Source organism: Astyanax mexicanus, unplaced genomic scaffold (assembly GCF_023375975.1).
Source record: "Astyanax mexicanus isolate ESR-SI-001 unplaced genomic scaffold, AstMex3_surface scaffold_34, whole genome shotgun sequence".
Lineage (NCBI taxonomy): Eukaryota > Metazoa > Chordata > Actinopteri > Characiformes > Acestrorhamphidae > Astyanax > Astyanax mexicanus.
Genome location: NW_026040044.1, coordinates 1,212,501 through 1,228,811, shown reverse-complemented (window position 1 = coordinate 1,228,811; position 16,311 = coordinate 1,212,501). Strand labels below are relative to the sequence as shown.

The window sequence follows — 16,311 nt, the reverse complement described above, 5'->3', positions numbered from 1 at the left end:
GAACACCACGCCCATCAGTGAAGATATATTCAGAAGCTCTGCTATTTAAACCAGGCAGGAGTAAGGAGTGAAAATAGACTGTTGGTGGGGTGTAAGATAGCAATGAGCATTGTGACATGCTTTACACAAGGTGCGAGATCTGGCACGTCTGTATTTTTACCACTCAGTGGGTGTGACCACAGTGACTCCTCCCATCTGTGATATCACAATCATACCCCACTACAGCTGATCCCCCATTCCAAGTCATGGTCAGATCTTTCCTCAGCCCAGTTAACTGACATTTACTAACACAGTTTACTGAAACTCAGATTGTTTCTTGTAATCAGACGGTGGTCCTGAGGGCTGTGTTGCTCTGGTTAAGTCTGATTATTGAAGATCTGTGGATCTCATCATGTACAGGCTCTGCAGCTGAAGTATATTTACTTTAGCTTTATAATAATTTACTCTTAAATCAAAATGTGAAATATAATATATGGTGTACATGTAAATAAGCTCCCAGCTGTCGGATCGGACCGCAGTGATCAGACCGCTGGATGGGCTGCTAGTGTGGTTCTGGTTCTTGTGTTGGCTGTGAGAGATCTGCTGCTGGAGGGAGGGGTTTACTGTGTGTTACTGGGAGCTGAAGTGCTGCTGTGGCTCCCTCCAGTGGTCAGAGTGTGTAATAGCAGGCAGTGTAACATGGGGACTGCTAGAACTGTGTTCTTCACTACTGGAGCTCCACAGCATGGTCCAGTATAGTGCTTTCACTGCTACAGGACTGGGAATAGACTCCACTAGTAATCCTGTAAATGGATATTGTAGAACTCTAGTAAATGTTGTAGCATAAGTCATGGTCATTCTCCAGGCTTTAGGCTAAAGATCAGCAGTGGAAACTCTGATTACTGAACAAAGAAATACAGTCATTTACATCAAAGGCTTCACATTAGATCAGCTAAAGTTTCTATACATAGGCAGAACTACTGTCTGAGTTACATTCATAATGAGATCATGGTCGAGGTCTAGACTGAACTTCCTGTTGAAATGTTTTTATTTTTGGACGGTTCAGGTTTTTACAGCGTATACAGGTGTTCCCAAGCTGTCCACTCAGGTAACACTTCATGATCCAATTTTCCTGAACATTCTGCTGTCCCATCACTTTTGGCATGTCATTATTGTTGAGAAAATCAAAAACAGACATCAAACTGTCCGAGATTTGGATTATCTTGAGATGCTTCTCTACTTAATTCAAGATTTGATAGTTTATTATCATATGCACAGAGAAACAAATAGATGCACTGTACGATGAATGATGAGTCGCTGTTGATCAGTAAGCTCTATAATACAATATAGTGATAAAATAATAAATGATAAACATCAAATCACCAAACCAAAATCTCATAATAATTTGTTAGTAGTGTCCCATTAACTGATTTTTGGTTTAACATCTAAAAAAAAGTCTCAAATTTCCTGGTTCAGACCACAAATTATACTGCAATGCTATGAGCTCCTCCCTTATTGTGATGTCACAATAAGAAAACCTGCTTTGAACCACCCTGGCTCCACCCCTCCACCCGTCAACCACCACCAGAGCCCCGCCCACAAGATCATTTGAAGAAACGCCATTTCGGTCTGCTGGTTAAGAACCTCAGAGTCAGTACACAGCAGGATTAGCCAGTAGACTTCGTCTGAGGGAGGAATCTGTACCTACTGTCTGTATCTTTTCCATCTCTCCACTCATTCATCACATCCTGCATTCTGTTCCTCACTATACTGTGAAAGACACTGAGTGAATAAACTGTATCAGCTAAAGTCTGTTCATCCTACTGTGTTTAATAAACACACCATCACAACAATCAACCTCCCAGTTACTAAACCCAACAGGACTTTACACTTAGTGTTACATCCATATAAATAATAACATAAAAATACAACACTTGGATAAGAACAACCATTTATTAAAAATACATGAAAAGTATATTTTCCAAAAGATATATGTTTTCATTTCCTTTAATACATCCTCATCTGTCTTTGTCTTAAAAGTAAGAGACCGATTTGCCCAAATCGACTCTAAATCAACTCTAAATATGCAGATGATAAAAAACTAACTTCATGTATCCACGTTGGTGGATTGGTTGTGATAAGAGAGATAACTGTGATAATTGTATAAAATATCTGTCTGTTTAATCACCGTATGTTCTACTAATCCCTTCCTGAAAAATACAAATTTAATATAATACAGGTTTAAGGTGGAAACATTTAAATTTTTACAGCTTTTGAACACAAAATGAACAATTTTAAAACATGAAAAAACAAGAAGTTTTACTGATACAGAAAAACGCTATGATACATTGATCATTTCATGACTTTTACTCTGAACATGATAAAAAATAAATTAGAAACCTGTTCAACCTGTTTACATGATTTACCAACCGAAGCTGAAGAATGTAATTATTGTGTGCATTTCTACAGAGGGATATTATTTAGAGAAATATATTATTTACATAATTTAACAATCTGTTCCCTCAATCAAATAATATTTTTCTTTAATTTAATCATCCACTCTGTACATTTCCTCTGGAATCTGAGAATCAGAGCCACAGGTTGCAGTAATTACCCAGAGTCCAACACCACAGTGCCCCCTACTGGAAAAACTCTATAACAGTGAGCTAGTGACTCAGTGGAGCTTCAGCATAAGTTCATAACTGAACATAAACAGAATTAACAAAGCAGATCTTTATAAATATAAAAACACTTTGTAGGAGTGCTGTACATTTTTAAAGCAGGTGATTGGACGCTTCTAGACGCTACAGAAGTCCTGAATGAATAAAATACTGTAATAAATATGATTAAAGCAGTTTAATAAGATCAGAATCTTCATATTGATTACTGTTAGAGAACAGAAGCAGCAGAACTTCAGCTTCTTCAGTCCTTCTTCACCCATATTCAACCATACCTGTGTGTGTGTGTGTGTGTGTGTGTGTGTTGATGTACAGGACACTTGATGTAATGTCACTGGTAAACAGGAAGTGATGTCAGAAGCAGAACTGTCAGATTAGCCAGTTGGAGCATATCAGTCTTTTATGGACGGATGCTGTAAAACAAAAAACAGGACAGAAAGATCAGACACACACACACTTGTCACAGAAACACACACTACTCACACACTCTGTGGGGATGGGCACTTGGGTTATTATGTGGTTCAGTAAAACAAATAGAAGAAATTCAGTAACAGATATAATGGGTTTTTTTCTCTATGGTGAATTAAGTGTGTGAATTAGGGCTGTGTGATATGACCAAAAATTAAACACGATACAGGAAACTTCATATCCCAGTAACGACACAGATCACAATAGATTTTCTATAAATTCAGTTATTTTTAACTACAGAGAGAGAGAGAGAGAGAAAGATGGAGAAAGACACAGAGAAAGAGACATGACAGGGTAGAGAGAGACAGGGGATATATATATGGAGAATGAAACTGAAACAGCTGGTTTTAGACCACAATAATTTATTGAGGTGACGGACAGTTCTGAGAAAGAGACAGTGGAAAGAGAGACAGGGTAGAGAGAGAGACAGGGGAGAGAGAAAGAGACAGGTGGAGAGAGAGACCGGCAGAGAGAGAAAGAGACAGATGGAGAGAGTGACAGGTGGAGAGAGAGAGCAGAGAGAGGTTGACATTGGAAACTTTGGTTTTCTCACTTTTCCAGGGCTGTTGTATTTTGATATAGACGATGGAGCTCAATACTAAACGATAGATGTTTTTCTAAGTAACATCACTCACTGTAGATTCTCCAGTTTAAAGTGAGGATCCTTCAGTAGATCAGAGAGCGGCTTCACTCCTGAATCTCCTGGATTATTGTAGTTCAGATTCAGTTCTCTCAGGTGGGAGGGGTTTAGTTTCAGAGCTGAAACCAGAGCAGCACAGCCTTCTCCTGTAATACTGCAGCACTCCAGCCTGCAGAGAGAAGGAGAGAAAAGTACAACAGACGAGTTACACAGTTAAATTCACACACTAGGAGTGTAAAAACTCACCTAATCAATAAAACACACATAAGATCTGAATTCAGCAGGAAAACAGTGATACAATGACCCAAATCAATACAATATTAATAATAATGTAATCCCCTGTGTGTGATGTGATGTGGTTGTGTGTGTGAGAGAGTGTGTATGTTTGTGTATTCAGATGCAGCAGAACAGCAACAGGTAAAACATATATATATATATATATATATATATATATATATATATATATATATATATATATATATATATATAAATATTTACAGGGGTTGGAAAATGCAACTGAAACACCTGATTTTAGAGCACAATAATTTATTGTGGTGACGGACAGATCTGGTGGAAACAGGAGAGTTGAGGTGCACATTGAATTCTGCGTGATTTGATCAGCCGTGGTTTTATGTTTTTTGGATACAATCCGGGTTAGCACCCGAACATCCCTTTCAGACAGCTTCCTCTTACAGTGTCCACAGTTAATCCTGTTGGATGTGGTTGGTCCTTCTTGGTGGTATGCTGACATTACCCTGGATACCGTGGCTCTTGATACATCAGAAAAACTTGCTGTCTTGGTCACAGATGCAATAGCAATCAATCAGTCAATCAATCAATCAATCAATCAATCAATCAACCTTCATTAAACTCGGAGTTCATTGAGGGTGGCCCTCATTTACAATATAGCCGAGCAATTACATAGAAGGAATTTACAACAACAACAAATGTAAATAGAATAAGATAAGTAACAGCATTTTACTAAGATATATAAGATAATTATTAAAAATAATAATTTAAACAATATTAATATGTAAAAACAAATAAGGTCAAAATAATAATTTAAGAGTAGGAATCATAAAATCAAAAGGTACAAGAAAGGATATAGAACTAACAAAAAATTTAACTACAGATGAATAAATAAAAACTAAACACATAAAAGAGTAAAATAATACCTAAATAATACCTAAAAAAAGAAAACTAAAAGTAATGTAAAAAACATTCAAACAAATCAACATTAAAAACTAAAAAGTTAACAAAAAAATAAAAATATAAAATAAAGATACCAAAGATCATAAAAAAGATTATAAAATAAATAAATAAATAAAAAACTAAAATGAGCTAAAACAGTGTCAGGCTGTCTGAAGGTGTTTAGAGTCGAGGAGTTTAAAATGATTGTGACTCCAGTGAGCTTTAGAGTTTTAGAGTTTCCTGTAGTGAATTGCAGCTCACTGCTGCTGCTCTGTAGCTAAAAGCAGATTTTCCCAGTTCAGTTAAAACTTTCGGTACCTGAAGGGTGATCCAGTCACTGGAGCGAGTCTGGTAGGTTGTGTTATTTTAAATAAGTTTTTGTGAGATGTATGGTGGCATATGGTGAGAAAAAGCTTTAAAAATGAAAATAAATCAATGTGTTTCTCGACGCACAGCAAGAGAAGACCATCCAACTTTTTCATAGAGTGAACAGTGATGTGCACTATACGGGTCACCAGTAATGAATCTTAGTGCTGCATGATACACAGAATCTAGTGGTTTGAGTGTAGTTGTTGATGCATGTCTATAAATCACATCACCATAATCTAGCATAGATAAAAACGTTGCTTCTACAATCTTTTTTCTTGTGTTTGTTGGGAAGCATGATTTATTTCTATATAGGAAGCCGAGTTTTTGCCTTAGCTTACCTGAAAGCTTGTTAATATGGTCCTATATTAAGTTTGTCATCTAGCCATATGCCAATATTGCTAGATGAATATGAGTACTTATATTCATTAACTCTTTCCACATTACAACCCTTCAAATTTGTAATTTTAAGAGTATTAAAATCAATGTTAAACGATCTGGAAAACAGCATGTATTTGGTTTTCTCAGCATTCAAAACAAGTTGTAACCTGTATGGTTATAAAAGGTGTTAAAAGTATGCTGCACGGCATTAAAAGTGTGCTGCAGTTTATCTACTGCCGCACTAATGTGATCAGCTGAGCTGAGCAGAATAAAATTGTGTCATCAGCATATAAATGTATTTTACAGTCAACAATGGAGGTGACAATATCATTAATGTATGTATTAAATAATATTGTGCCAAGGATTGATCCTTGTGGGACACCTTTCGAGATGGGTAGCAGTTCTGATCTACATTGTTCCATGACCATACACTGCTTTCTATGAGATAAGTCATTTCTAAACCATTCTAGAGCATTGTGGTCGAAGCCAGTGTTTGTAGACTTTTTAAAAGTAGAGAATGATCAACTGTATCAAAAGCTTAAAAGAGATCAATGAAAATGGCTGCACAGTGTTTCTTTTGATCAATGGAGGTTAAAAGATAATCAAGGATCAGAGTAGCAGTAATTGTGCTGTGCCTCTCTCTAAAACCAGATTGATGTTCTGATAGGATTGAGTTTACACTGAGAAATGTCTTGAGTTGGTCATTCACTAAGGATTCTAAAATTTTAGCTAGGCATGACAGTTTAGAGATTGGTCTAAAGTTGTTGAGATCTACAACGTCACCTCCTTTGTGGAGTGAAATTACTTGGGCTGTTTTCCAGATCCTGGGAATTCTGCTTGATAAAATGGAGAGATTAAAAAATATATGTGATCTGTTTTAAAGTGACTCGAGATGCAATCTTCAGAAAGAAGGGTCTAGTCTGTCCTCTCCTGTACTTTTTCTGTGTTAATAGTGCTGAGGGCTTTAGCTACTATAAGATGAGGGAAAGGGTGGATGGTAAAGAGACCATAGCTTACAGCAGGTGGCGTATGTATTTCATTGTTTGGTATTACTGTATTAATTTTATCAAATACATGTTCAGCTGCTACAAAATGATTATTAAATGTTTGGTAAAGCTCTCTTTGGTCAGAAATCTGGTGATTATGTACTAAAATCTGGGTGAGAGTAAGCTCTGATTTGTTTTTAAGTGAATTAACAACTTTCCAAAATTTGACAGGGTTTGAAGCAGATTTTGAGAATTGATCCATATAGTATTCTGCTTTAGCCTTTCTAATGTGAGAGGTACATTTATTCCTTAACTGCCTAAAAATAAGCCATTGATCTCTATCACCACTTTTTCTAGCAGAGGTCCATTCTTTGATCCTAGCATTTAGCAAGGAAGATATTTCATTAGTCATCCAGGGGTTAGATCTATCACGTATTCTCATGCTTTTATAGGGGGCATGATTTTTACCACTGCTAGAAATGTTTGGGTAAAATGATCTAGTGCCAAGTCAACATCCAGGATTTCTGAGGTATAGTGAATGTTGCTGAGCACTAGATCATTTAATAAAAGCTTGATCATTAAAATGTTTAAGATCTCTTCTAACCACCATCCGAGAGCCAGACTTCTTTATGCTGGAGTCCCTAATGCATCCGATTGGACAGTGGTCACTTATACCAGGGTCAAATACACCTGTAGTGGTAATTCTGTCAGATCTATTTGATAAAATTAAATCTATTAAGGTTGACTTGGTGGGTCATGCAAGTTTGGTCGTGTTGGCTCAGTAATTAATTGCTTAAGTGACAGATTACCACACACTTCTGTTAGATGATCGGATGCATTAGTTAACCAGTTCAGATTAAATCACCTAGGATCAGCATTTCTGAATCAGTGTATAGAGATAAAAGCCCAGCTAACTCATCTATAGAATAAGAGGGAGCAGAAGGAGGTCTATAAACACCAGCAACCACAAAACTGTTATTGCGTCCTAAACACACACTTGCAGAGCTAACAGTTCAAAACAGGCTTCCTTGTGTAACCCAGTTAAAAAATACATGTGTATTCTGTGTTGAAATCCCACCAACATCCCTCTAGGTGTCAGTATTGTCCCATATTATGTGTGTTAATTGTCCTGAGCTTAAAGGGGTACTGTCTCTTTAAGAGACTTTATTTGGTGATATCCTTCAGTCTGTGGGTATACGAGCTGAGAGGAGTTCAGTACAGTTTGCTCTCTACACAAAACAACAGTTTATAATGTTTAACACGACTTTACTTAGTAGTTTGTTGTTAAAGCCAATTATAAGTGCTATTGGAGTAGTTATAAGTTATTTGTTTGATCATATCTGGTAGTAAAAGACAGTTTTTTCTGAATCACAATATTTGCATGTGCTCTACATGTGAACTCTACTAGGAGCTGTAGGAGTGTATGCTGGAATGTGCTAGCTCACAGCTGAATGTATGGAGGGGGAGACTCGGTGTGAACTGTCTACAATATATTGTCTTTATTTTTCCATCCAGTAAACAGCATCTGCCAACACCAGTGCTTCATTCTCGTTCCATCCTTCACTCATCAAACCCAAAATAAAAGAACACAATGCAGAGTAAGTCAGACGAACAGTGTAGACTGACAGAACGCACCCGTTACACTTGGATAGCATTTAACATAAATAGCCACACCCCCACCCCTTGATTTCCTGTCTGCTCCGTAGAGATGGTAATCTGTTACTTCAGAGTCTGTGACAGTTTGCTTAAGCCAGGATTCAGTCAATACTAAAATATCCAGATCAGACTGTGAAATTAAAAGACGTGCACCAACAATTTGTCCTCTTTTGAACTCTGGTATGTCTCCCATAATGTTGTGTGCATTGTAATATTTAGAGCAGAACTGTGTTCTTACCCTGCTAATTGAACCTTCACACTCTGCTCTTACTGGTGCAATGTGCAATTAATGAAGATTGATCACCAGGCTACTCCAATTTAGAAACCTAAAATCCCACACTAAAATAACAGGTGTTTCAGTTTCATTTTCCAACACCTGTATATAAATATAATAATGATACATGGATTGTAAAACTAATTGTATTTTATTGGGTTTGGTTTTTAAATAAAATAAATGAGGAGGAAAAAGAACAGGGTGTTTATAAAGTAATTTCTCTCATTACATAAAAAAGAGAGAAAAAAGTATAGAACCTGTTTGAATACCTGCTGTATTTGGTGAAAATAAGCCTAAACTATTTTATATCTTATTAGTCATTAAAATAGTGAGAAATGGATCACAGCTGATCTACTGCACCTAACTCACACTCCTTCACGTCTGATAATTTGAATGAGTGTGTGTGTGAGCATGTTGCTTGTTTGTTAGGGTCATTGTTTGTTTGTTTGATTAATTGTTTGTTTGTCTCTTCACTGGTTTGATTTATCTGTTATCTATTTTCCTTTTTTGGCATATTTATATTATTTTTATTATTGTCATTATTGTCATTATTATTATAATTATAATAATAATAATAATAATAATTATTATTATTATTATTATTATTATCTCACTAAAAAAAAAGTCTGTTTGTAGGTCTGTCTGACACTCAGCTCCCTCCATCCTTCAGAACCAGAATCAGGTTTTATTGGCCAAGTATGCTCACACACACACACACACACACACACAAACACACACACACACACATACACACACACACACCTGTAAACTTACGTATGCAGAATTGTATATTACAATAATGTGCTGAGTGCAGCAGCAAAGGACACAGTGCAGAGTAAATTAGCTATATAAATAGAACACACTAATATAATATATATATAATATATATATATAATATAATATAAAGAGAAAACACTAATAAGACAATACGTGTTTTGAGACATTGTCTCAGGATAAATAAAAGTGCAGTACAGAAGAACAGAGTGAACAGAGTGAGACAGGATGTATTTGATATGGATTGTGTTTTGGGTGTAAAAGTCATTAGTATGTAATAAACTGTATCCAGAAATGTGGTGTAGTGTTCAGCTGTTCATGAGTGTGATGGTGTGTGGGAAGAAGCTTTAATTAATACAGTAGTGCTTGTACAGTCCTGTGTGATTTCCCCCTTCATACTTTTGTAGCATCAGTAGATCATGTAGATCAGACTGTTTAAATGTGAGTGAAGGAATCCTGAGGAGGAGTCTTTCTATAGCACAGCTAGCTCCATCTGTCCTACCTCCACTACAGCCCACTGTTTACAACACATCTAATGTCCCCCATATTCACTGAGGTAACTGCAGCTGAGCCCCCTCATCAACCAGCACAAAAACAATCATCATTGTATACCTAACTGTAACATTTCTACAACCTCTATTCAGAAATGCTGGGACATTTCAAAAAGAGAGAGAGACAGGGGGGAGAAAGAGAGACAGAAGAGCGAGAGACAGGGGAGAGAGAGAGGGGAGAGAGAGAGAGAGACGGAGAGAGACAGGGAAGAGAGAAAGAGATGGAGAGAAAGAGACAGGGGAGAGAGAGAGACAGGGGGAGAAAGACAGGGGAGACGGAGCGGGAGAGGGAGGGGGAGAGAGAGAGGGGAGACACAGAGAGAACAGAGGGGATAGAGAGACAGTGGAAAGAGAGAGAACAGATGGGAGAGTGAGAGAGAGACAGGGGGAGAAACAGAGAGAGAAAAAGGTAGACATATAGACAGGAGAGAAAGTAATGAGAGAGAGAGAGGGGAGAGAGACAGGAAAAAGAAAAGACAGACAGGGTAGAGAGAGAGACAGGGGAGAGAAAGAGACAGTGGGAGAGAGAGACAGGTGGAGAGAGAGGGGGCGGACAGGTAGAGAGAGAGACAGGGAAAGAGAGACAGGGGAGAGAGGTTGACGCTGGAAACTTTGCTTTGCTCACTTTTCCAGGGCTGTTGTATTTTGATATAGACGATGGAGCTCAATACTAAACGATAGATGTTTTTCTATCATCAAATGAAGTATATATCGTATCACTCAGCTCTAATCAGAACTATAATAAACTGATATAATTGGTTATTAAAGATAAAGGTCTGTCTGTATTTAGACTGTCTTCAATAATGAGCTGTAGAGAGTAAGATATTCTCACTGGACTGAGAAGTGAAGCCTGTGAACTTCATCCTGTGTTTAAAAGTTAAACTGGTCTGACTGAAGCTGATACAACATTCCCAGTAACAGTAAATTACCATAAACCACTCTGTTACACACAGGTCTGTTTTCACTGCTGCACTGTTTCAACAATCGGCTGCCCTTAAACACCACTAAAACTCCTCCTTCCTTTAAACCCGGGAGTTCCTGATCACGCTGTGATACAGACCACCTGACTCTCAGATACAAGCTATGGTGAATTACCAGCACCGCCTCACCACTGACTCACTAATAACTCCACTATACTGCTATTATTAGATCAAACACAAAGCTAGATTCATTAGTCAGAATTCAGAATCAGAATTGCCTTTATTGTCACATGGTCAACCAGCGAAATTAGCCGTCAACCCATCCATACAATAACATACAAGGGGGAAACAGGACAGGATAGGAAGACAGGGTAAGCCGCAGCGTGTGCACGCGCCGCCAATCATTTCTTCAGTTAGAGGGATACAAGGGGGAAGAAGAGGGTAAATTAGTGAATTCTGAATAGTGTTCTATTAGTCTAATCAATTCAATATTTACTTCATTAGCACTCATTCCTATATGCAGCACAAACACCTAAAATAACATCACTCACTGTAGTTTCTCCAGTTTAAAATGAGGATCCTTCAGTAGATCAGAGAGCAGCTTCACTCCTGAATCTCCTGGATTATTGTAGTTCAGATTCAGTTCTCTCAGGTGGGAGTGGTTTAATTTCAGAGCTGAAACCAGAGCAGCACAGTCTTCTCCTGTAATACTGCAGCCCTCCAGCCTGCAGAGAGAAGGAGAGAAAAGTACAACAGACGAGTTACACAGTTAAATTCACACACTAGGAGTGTAAAAACTCACCTAATCAATAAAACACACATAAGATCTGGATTCAGCAGTAAAACAGTGATACAATGACCCAAACCAATACAATATTAATTCTAATGTAATCCTCTGTGTGTGATGTGATGTGTTTGTGTGTGTATTCCACAGATGCAGCATAACAGCAACAGGTGAAACTTAACAAATATTTATGTGAGATACATACTTCCCACACCTTTACCTTTTACACACTGCTGATAAAAGAAGAGGAGATGCTACATAATGGTAGACATGACCCTGTCCCAACTTTACTGAGATGTGTTGCTGCATCAAATTCTAATCAGTTAATGAAATTATAAAATGTCTATGTACTTATTTCTGTATTCTTTTTTCATATTTTTGTTGATTATTGTATATCACATATTCTTCCATCTGTGTATTTCAGAATTAAGAACAACATGACTAATATGTGGATTGAGAAACATCTTATATTTTATTGTTTTTTTTGTTTAAACAAAAATTAGGAGGAAAAAGAACAGGATGTTTATAAATATTACTCCTGCATTAATGTAAAAGCAGGATTTTACTGCTGTATTTGGTGAAAATAGACCTAAACTATTTTATATCTAACTTTTCATGCATAGCAAGATGGGGCCAGTGTGTGTGGCATGCCGTCTGCTCGTGCTACTCTGGCTGTTGTTTTTACTTACTAAATCTGGAGATGCTATCCTGGTGTATGATCAGCAAACACTTCTAAATATCCGGCCGGCTGCTGAAGGTTTGGTAATTTTCTACTCTGGTGGTGGTTGTTGATTCTGGTGAGGAGTACCGGACTACAGCTGTGCTCTCACTGGGGGTTCTGTATTCTGTATTTTCTATGTTTAATGTTTTGCCTGATTCTTTGTTCTGTGATCATGTTTCTGTAAAGCTGCATTGTGCCAACACCAGTTGTAAAAAGCGCTATACAAATAAATTTGATTTAATTTGATTTGATTCTCTCCACGTCTTTGGAACAGAGGATCAAATCCCCAAAACCTCCGGCTGCTGGATCGAGCACCTCGGACGGTAACTGACTCTGCTCATATTAGGATAGCTTTGGTCAATTCTAGATCTTTGGCAAATAAGACGTTTATCCTGAGGGATTTTTCCATTAAAAAACTGAAACTTTGCTTAGTACTGGAGACCTAAGTGCGTTTTCTTCTCGGCTGCTCATATCTAAATTCTCAGAGGAAAACTGGTCGTGGTGGTGGAACAGCACTTTTGTTTAAAGAGAAATAGACCTGCTGATTATGTTTGAGCTAGGCTGATCTGATCCAGTTCTCTGTGCTGTGATTTATCGACCTCCTAAATATAATAAGAACTTCAATAAATGACTTTTCAGAACTGCTGGCTGAGTTTTTGCCAAATAATGAGTTTTAACTGTTGGTGATTTTAACATCCATGTATGCCGTCCCACAAAGCCGATGGCTAAAGACTGTTTGGATCTTATTAACTCTTAACATTATGCAATCTGCAGTTGCTCCCACACAAGAACACAGACACACACTTGATCTTGTCTTGTTATATGGTGTGCCGGTCCTTAACACTGAGATATGTGCTGCAGTGTTTTCAGGTCATTTGCCTGTTTTATTTGAAATTTTGTTTCCCTGTGCTGTTGAGCTCTGTGCTTTTCATCATCATCATCATATTTTTAACGAGTCCACCGCTGCACGGTTTTCAGCTGCATTTAACAACATGTATTTAACTGAAGCTGTCAGTCTGCCTGCTCTAGTCCCTGTTAGCCCTAAAGACTCTAACTCCCAGCATGCTCTCACAGTGGACTACAATGACTCACAGTCACGCTCTTCCTCCTCCCTCTCCTGAGTTTTAATTGGTTAATTACTTAATTACTCCCAGGTGTGCCCCCTGTATATAAGCCCCTCTGTTCCCTTTGCTCTCTGCTGAGTATTACCTGGTTCTCCAGCTCTTATACAACACATTTCCTTGTATTCCTGTTTTTCCTGACCTGTTTTTTGTCTGTGTTATTGACCTCCTGCCTGTTAGACCTGTCTCTCTGTCTAGCTCTTGTATTTATGTATTGCCTTCTCTGTTGCTGAACCCCTGCCTGTACTACCACTCTCCTGGTATGTCTTGTGTTTTAGTTACCATGTTTTCTTTGTATATAGCCCTTGTTGTAAATAAACCACTGTTTTACATTCAGCAAGTGCCTCCACATTCCCTGGTTCCTGAGTTTCTTACACTCTTCACCTTTTTTAAATACTGATGGTTTAACTTCTTTGTTTTATTTTTCTTGTGCATCGGCTCTGGATATGGTTGCTCCCGAAAAATGTGTGCTGTCCGAGTGTAAAACAGAGCCCAGGCTTAATACCGTCACTTGTGCTGCTAGACAAATAAGCAGGAGAGCCGAGCACAAGTGAAAATAGGTGTCTTTTGATGCTCTAAAAGAAAGTCAGAAACAGAGTTTCTTTCAAATGTTTTAGAGAAGGTTGTTCTTGTGCAGCTACAAGATGTTTTAGATGGAAATGTTATCCTAGAAGAATTCCAGTCTGGGTTTAAGGCTCTCCACAGTACAGAACATGCACTGTTAAGGGTTTTTAATGATTTGCTATTAATCACTGACTCTATTAGGTGTGAAGCGATTACTCGAGTAAATCGAGCTACTCCATTAAAAAAATTGATCGATTCATTTTCTGTGCCTCGAGTAATCGTATATTTATTTATAAAACTCAGAGCGTGGTATTTTTGCGACTTTTATTTTGACAACGCGCTCAGTGTTAGGTCACCCTCGCCCGGGAAAAAGGAGGAGGTTTAAGTTGAGCAGCGGAAAAACGGAAGTGGCGAGAGAAAACAACGATTTTAAAGGAATAAAAGCATTTTATGGACAAACTGTAACATGTATTCAGTGCAGCGCGTCCTTGCCTCCCGAAACAGCGCGTTTTAATGCTGCACCATCTCAGCCAAGGACACCTGAGACGCGAGGACGCCGAGAGAGCAGGTAAATATAACTTATAATAAATCAATGAGATTAACATTAATGTACCTTAATAACAACATGTGAATTAATAGGAACACTGTCTAATGTGTGTGGTTATTTTATTAGAACAGAGACAAGTTCTCAAATAAATACATGCTTTATGTAAACAGTAAACACAGCGCTGTTCAAAATATAAACAATAAATCCATGTTAAAATTAGCTAAAGTGAAGTTACTTTGGCTGGAAACTAAATGCAGGATTCCTTCATCTACAAAGACATTTGGCCAGTGAATCAAAAAGATAAATTCAGACACTGTGTGGTTGATATAAGGAAGTGTGTCTCTTATTTATTGGTTAAAATATTATTGGCTAAAATATTAATGAACACTAGTGCCTAATGTGTCTAAATGCGATAGGTGTCAATCTTAGCGTTCATAACGGCAATTAATTTATTATTAGAGTTATTAGTCTTAGTGATGTAATTAAACCCAAGTAGTCCAAAATATAAATAAAGAAAAAAGCAACATTTTTAATACTTCTGTTTTCACAATTATTCCACAGGTCCTGATATATTTTGGAGAAGTGGCTTGGTGGTAAAAGAACGCAGTACACTTATCCAGCACTGGCAGAACTGGCAATGTCTCTGTTGTTCAGAAGCTAAGATGCACAACACAAAGACAATGTTTATGCTTTTTTATTGATTAATACCCTATATTTGATACTTACAAGAAATCCAAAATTGAAAGTAATGTAATTAAATGTATCTTTTACTTGTGTTATTTATTTCTTTATTGTGTTTTATTTATTTGTATTTGCAATTTGGAAATGTATGTTGTGAATTTTAAAATATAACTTATCAAACAAGGAAACCAATTGGTCATTCATATTAAGTGAAATGCCTTTTTAATTGCTCTTTAACCAAGCAAAAATGTTTTATCCGATTACTCGATTAATCGAATCGATTTTTCAGTAGAGTACCCGATTACAAAAATAATCGATAGCTGCAGCCCTAGACTCTATGAATCGCTATGGATCACCTTATGACTGCTTTTGACACTGTAGATCATAAAATCCTCATTTCTCTGTTGGAATATTTATGCATATGATGCCCAAATTTATGTGCTGCTAAGACGTAGTGACACAAACTCTCTTAAACTACTGCTAAAGTGTCTTGAGGACATTAAAGCCTGGATGGCCTTAGACTTTTCACATTTTAATGAAAGTAAAACTGAGACTGTGATGTTTAGACCTAGCGTGGTCACTGAGGCTCCCTCTGTAGATCTGGCTTCATTGGGCACTTTTATAAAACCTTGTGTGAAGAATTTTGGTGTGATGATAGATAGCGAGTTTAAGGATAATCAAATAAACTTGGTTATTAAGTCTAGATACTTCCAGCTGAGGCTTTTAACCAAGGTTAAGCCTTTCTTATCCTTTAAGGTTTTTGAAAGGGTTTTACATGCTTTTATTTTTATTGAGACTGGATTATTGTAATGACCTTTATGCTGGTGTCGGTCAGGCCTTCATTTAACGGTTTCAGTTGGTGCAAAATGCGGCACCTCGTCTTTTAACAAAAACACAGAAGCGAGAGCACATATCTCCAGTACCGGCTGCACTTCAATTGCTTCCTGTGTGTTTCAGGATAGATTTTAACATTTTATTATTTGTTTACAAGTCCTTGACTGATCTAGCTCCATCCTATCTTTCTGAACT

At 37.4% G+C, this 16,311-nt stretch overlaps 1 protein-coding gene across 1 annotated transcript in view; it reads right to left on the bottom strand.

Moving 5' to 3' along the window:
• Positions 1–16,311, bottom strand: part of LOC111190008 (uncharacterized) — a 751,666-nt gene that overhangs the window by 114,679 nt on the left and 620,676 nt on the right. The window contains exon 34 of the mRNA XM_049473126.1: positions 3,761–3,934. Within this exon, the coding sequence (XP_049329083.1) occupies positions 3,761–3,934 (174 nt within the window). The remainder of the gene's footprint in view (positions 1–3,760; positions 3,935–16,311) is intronic.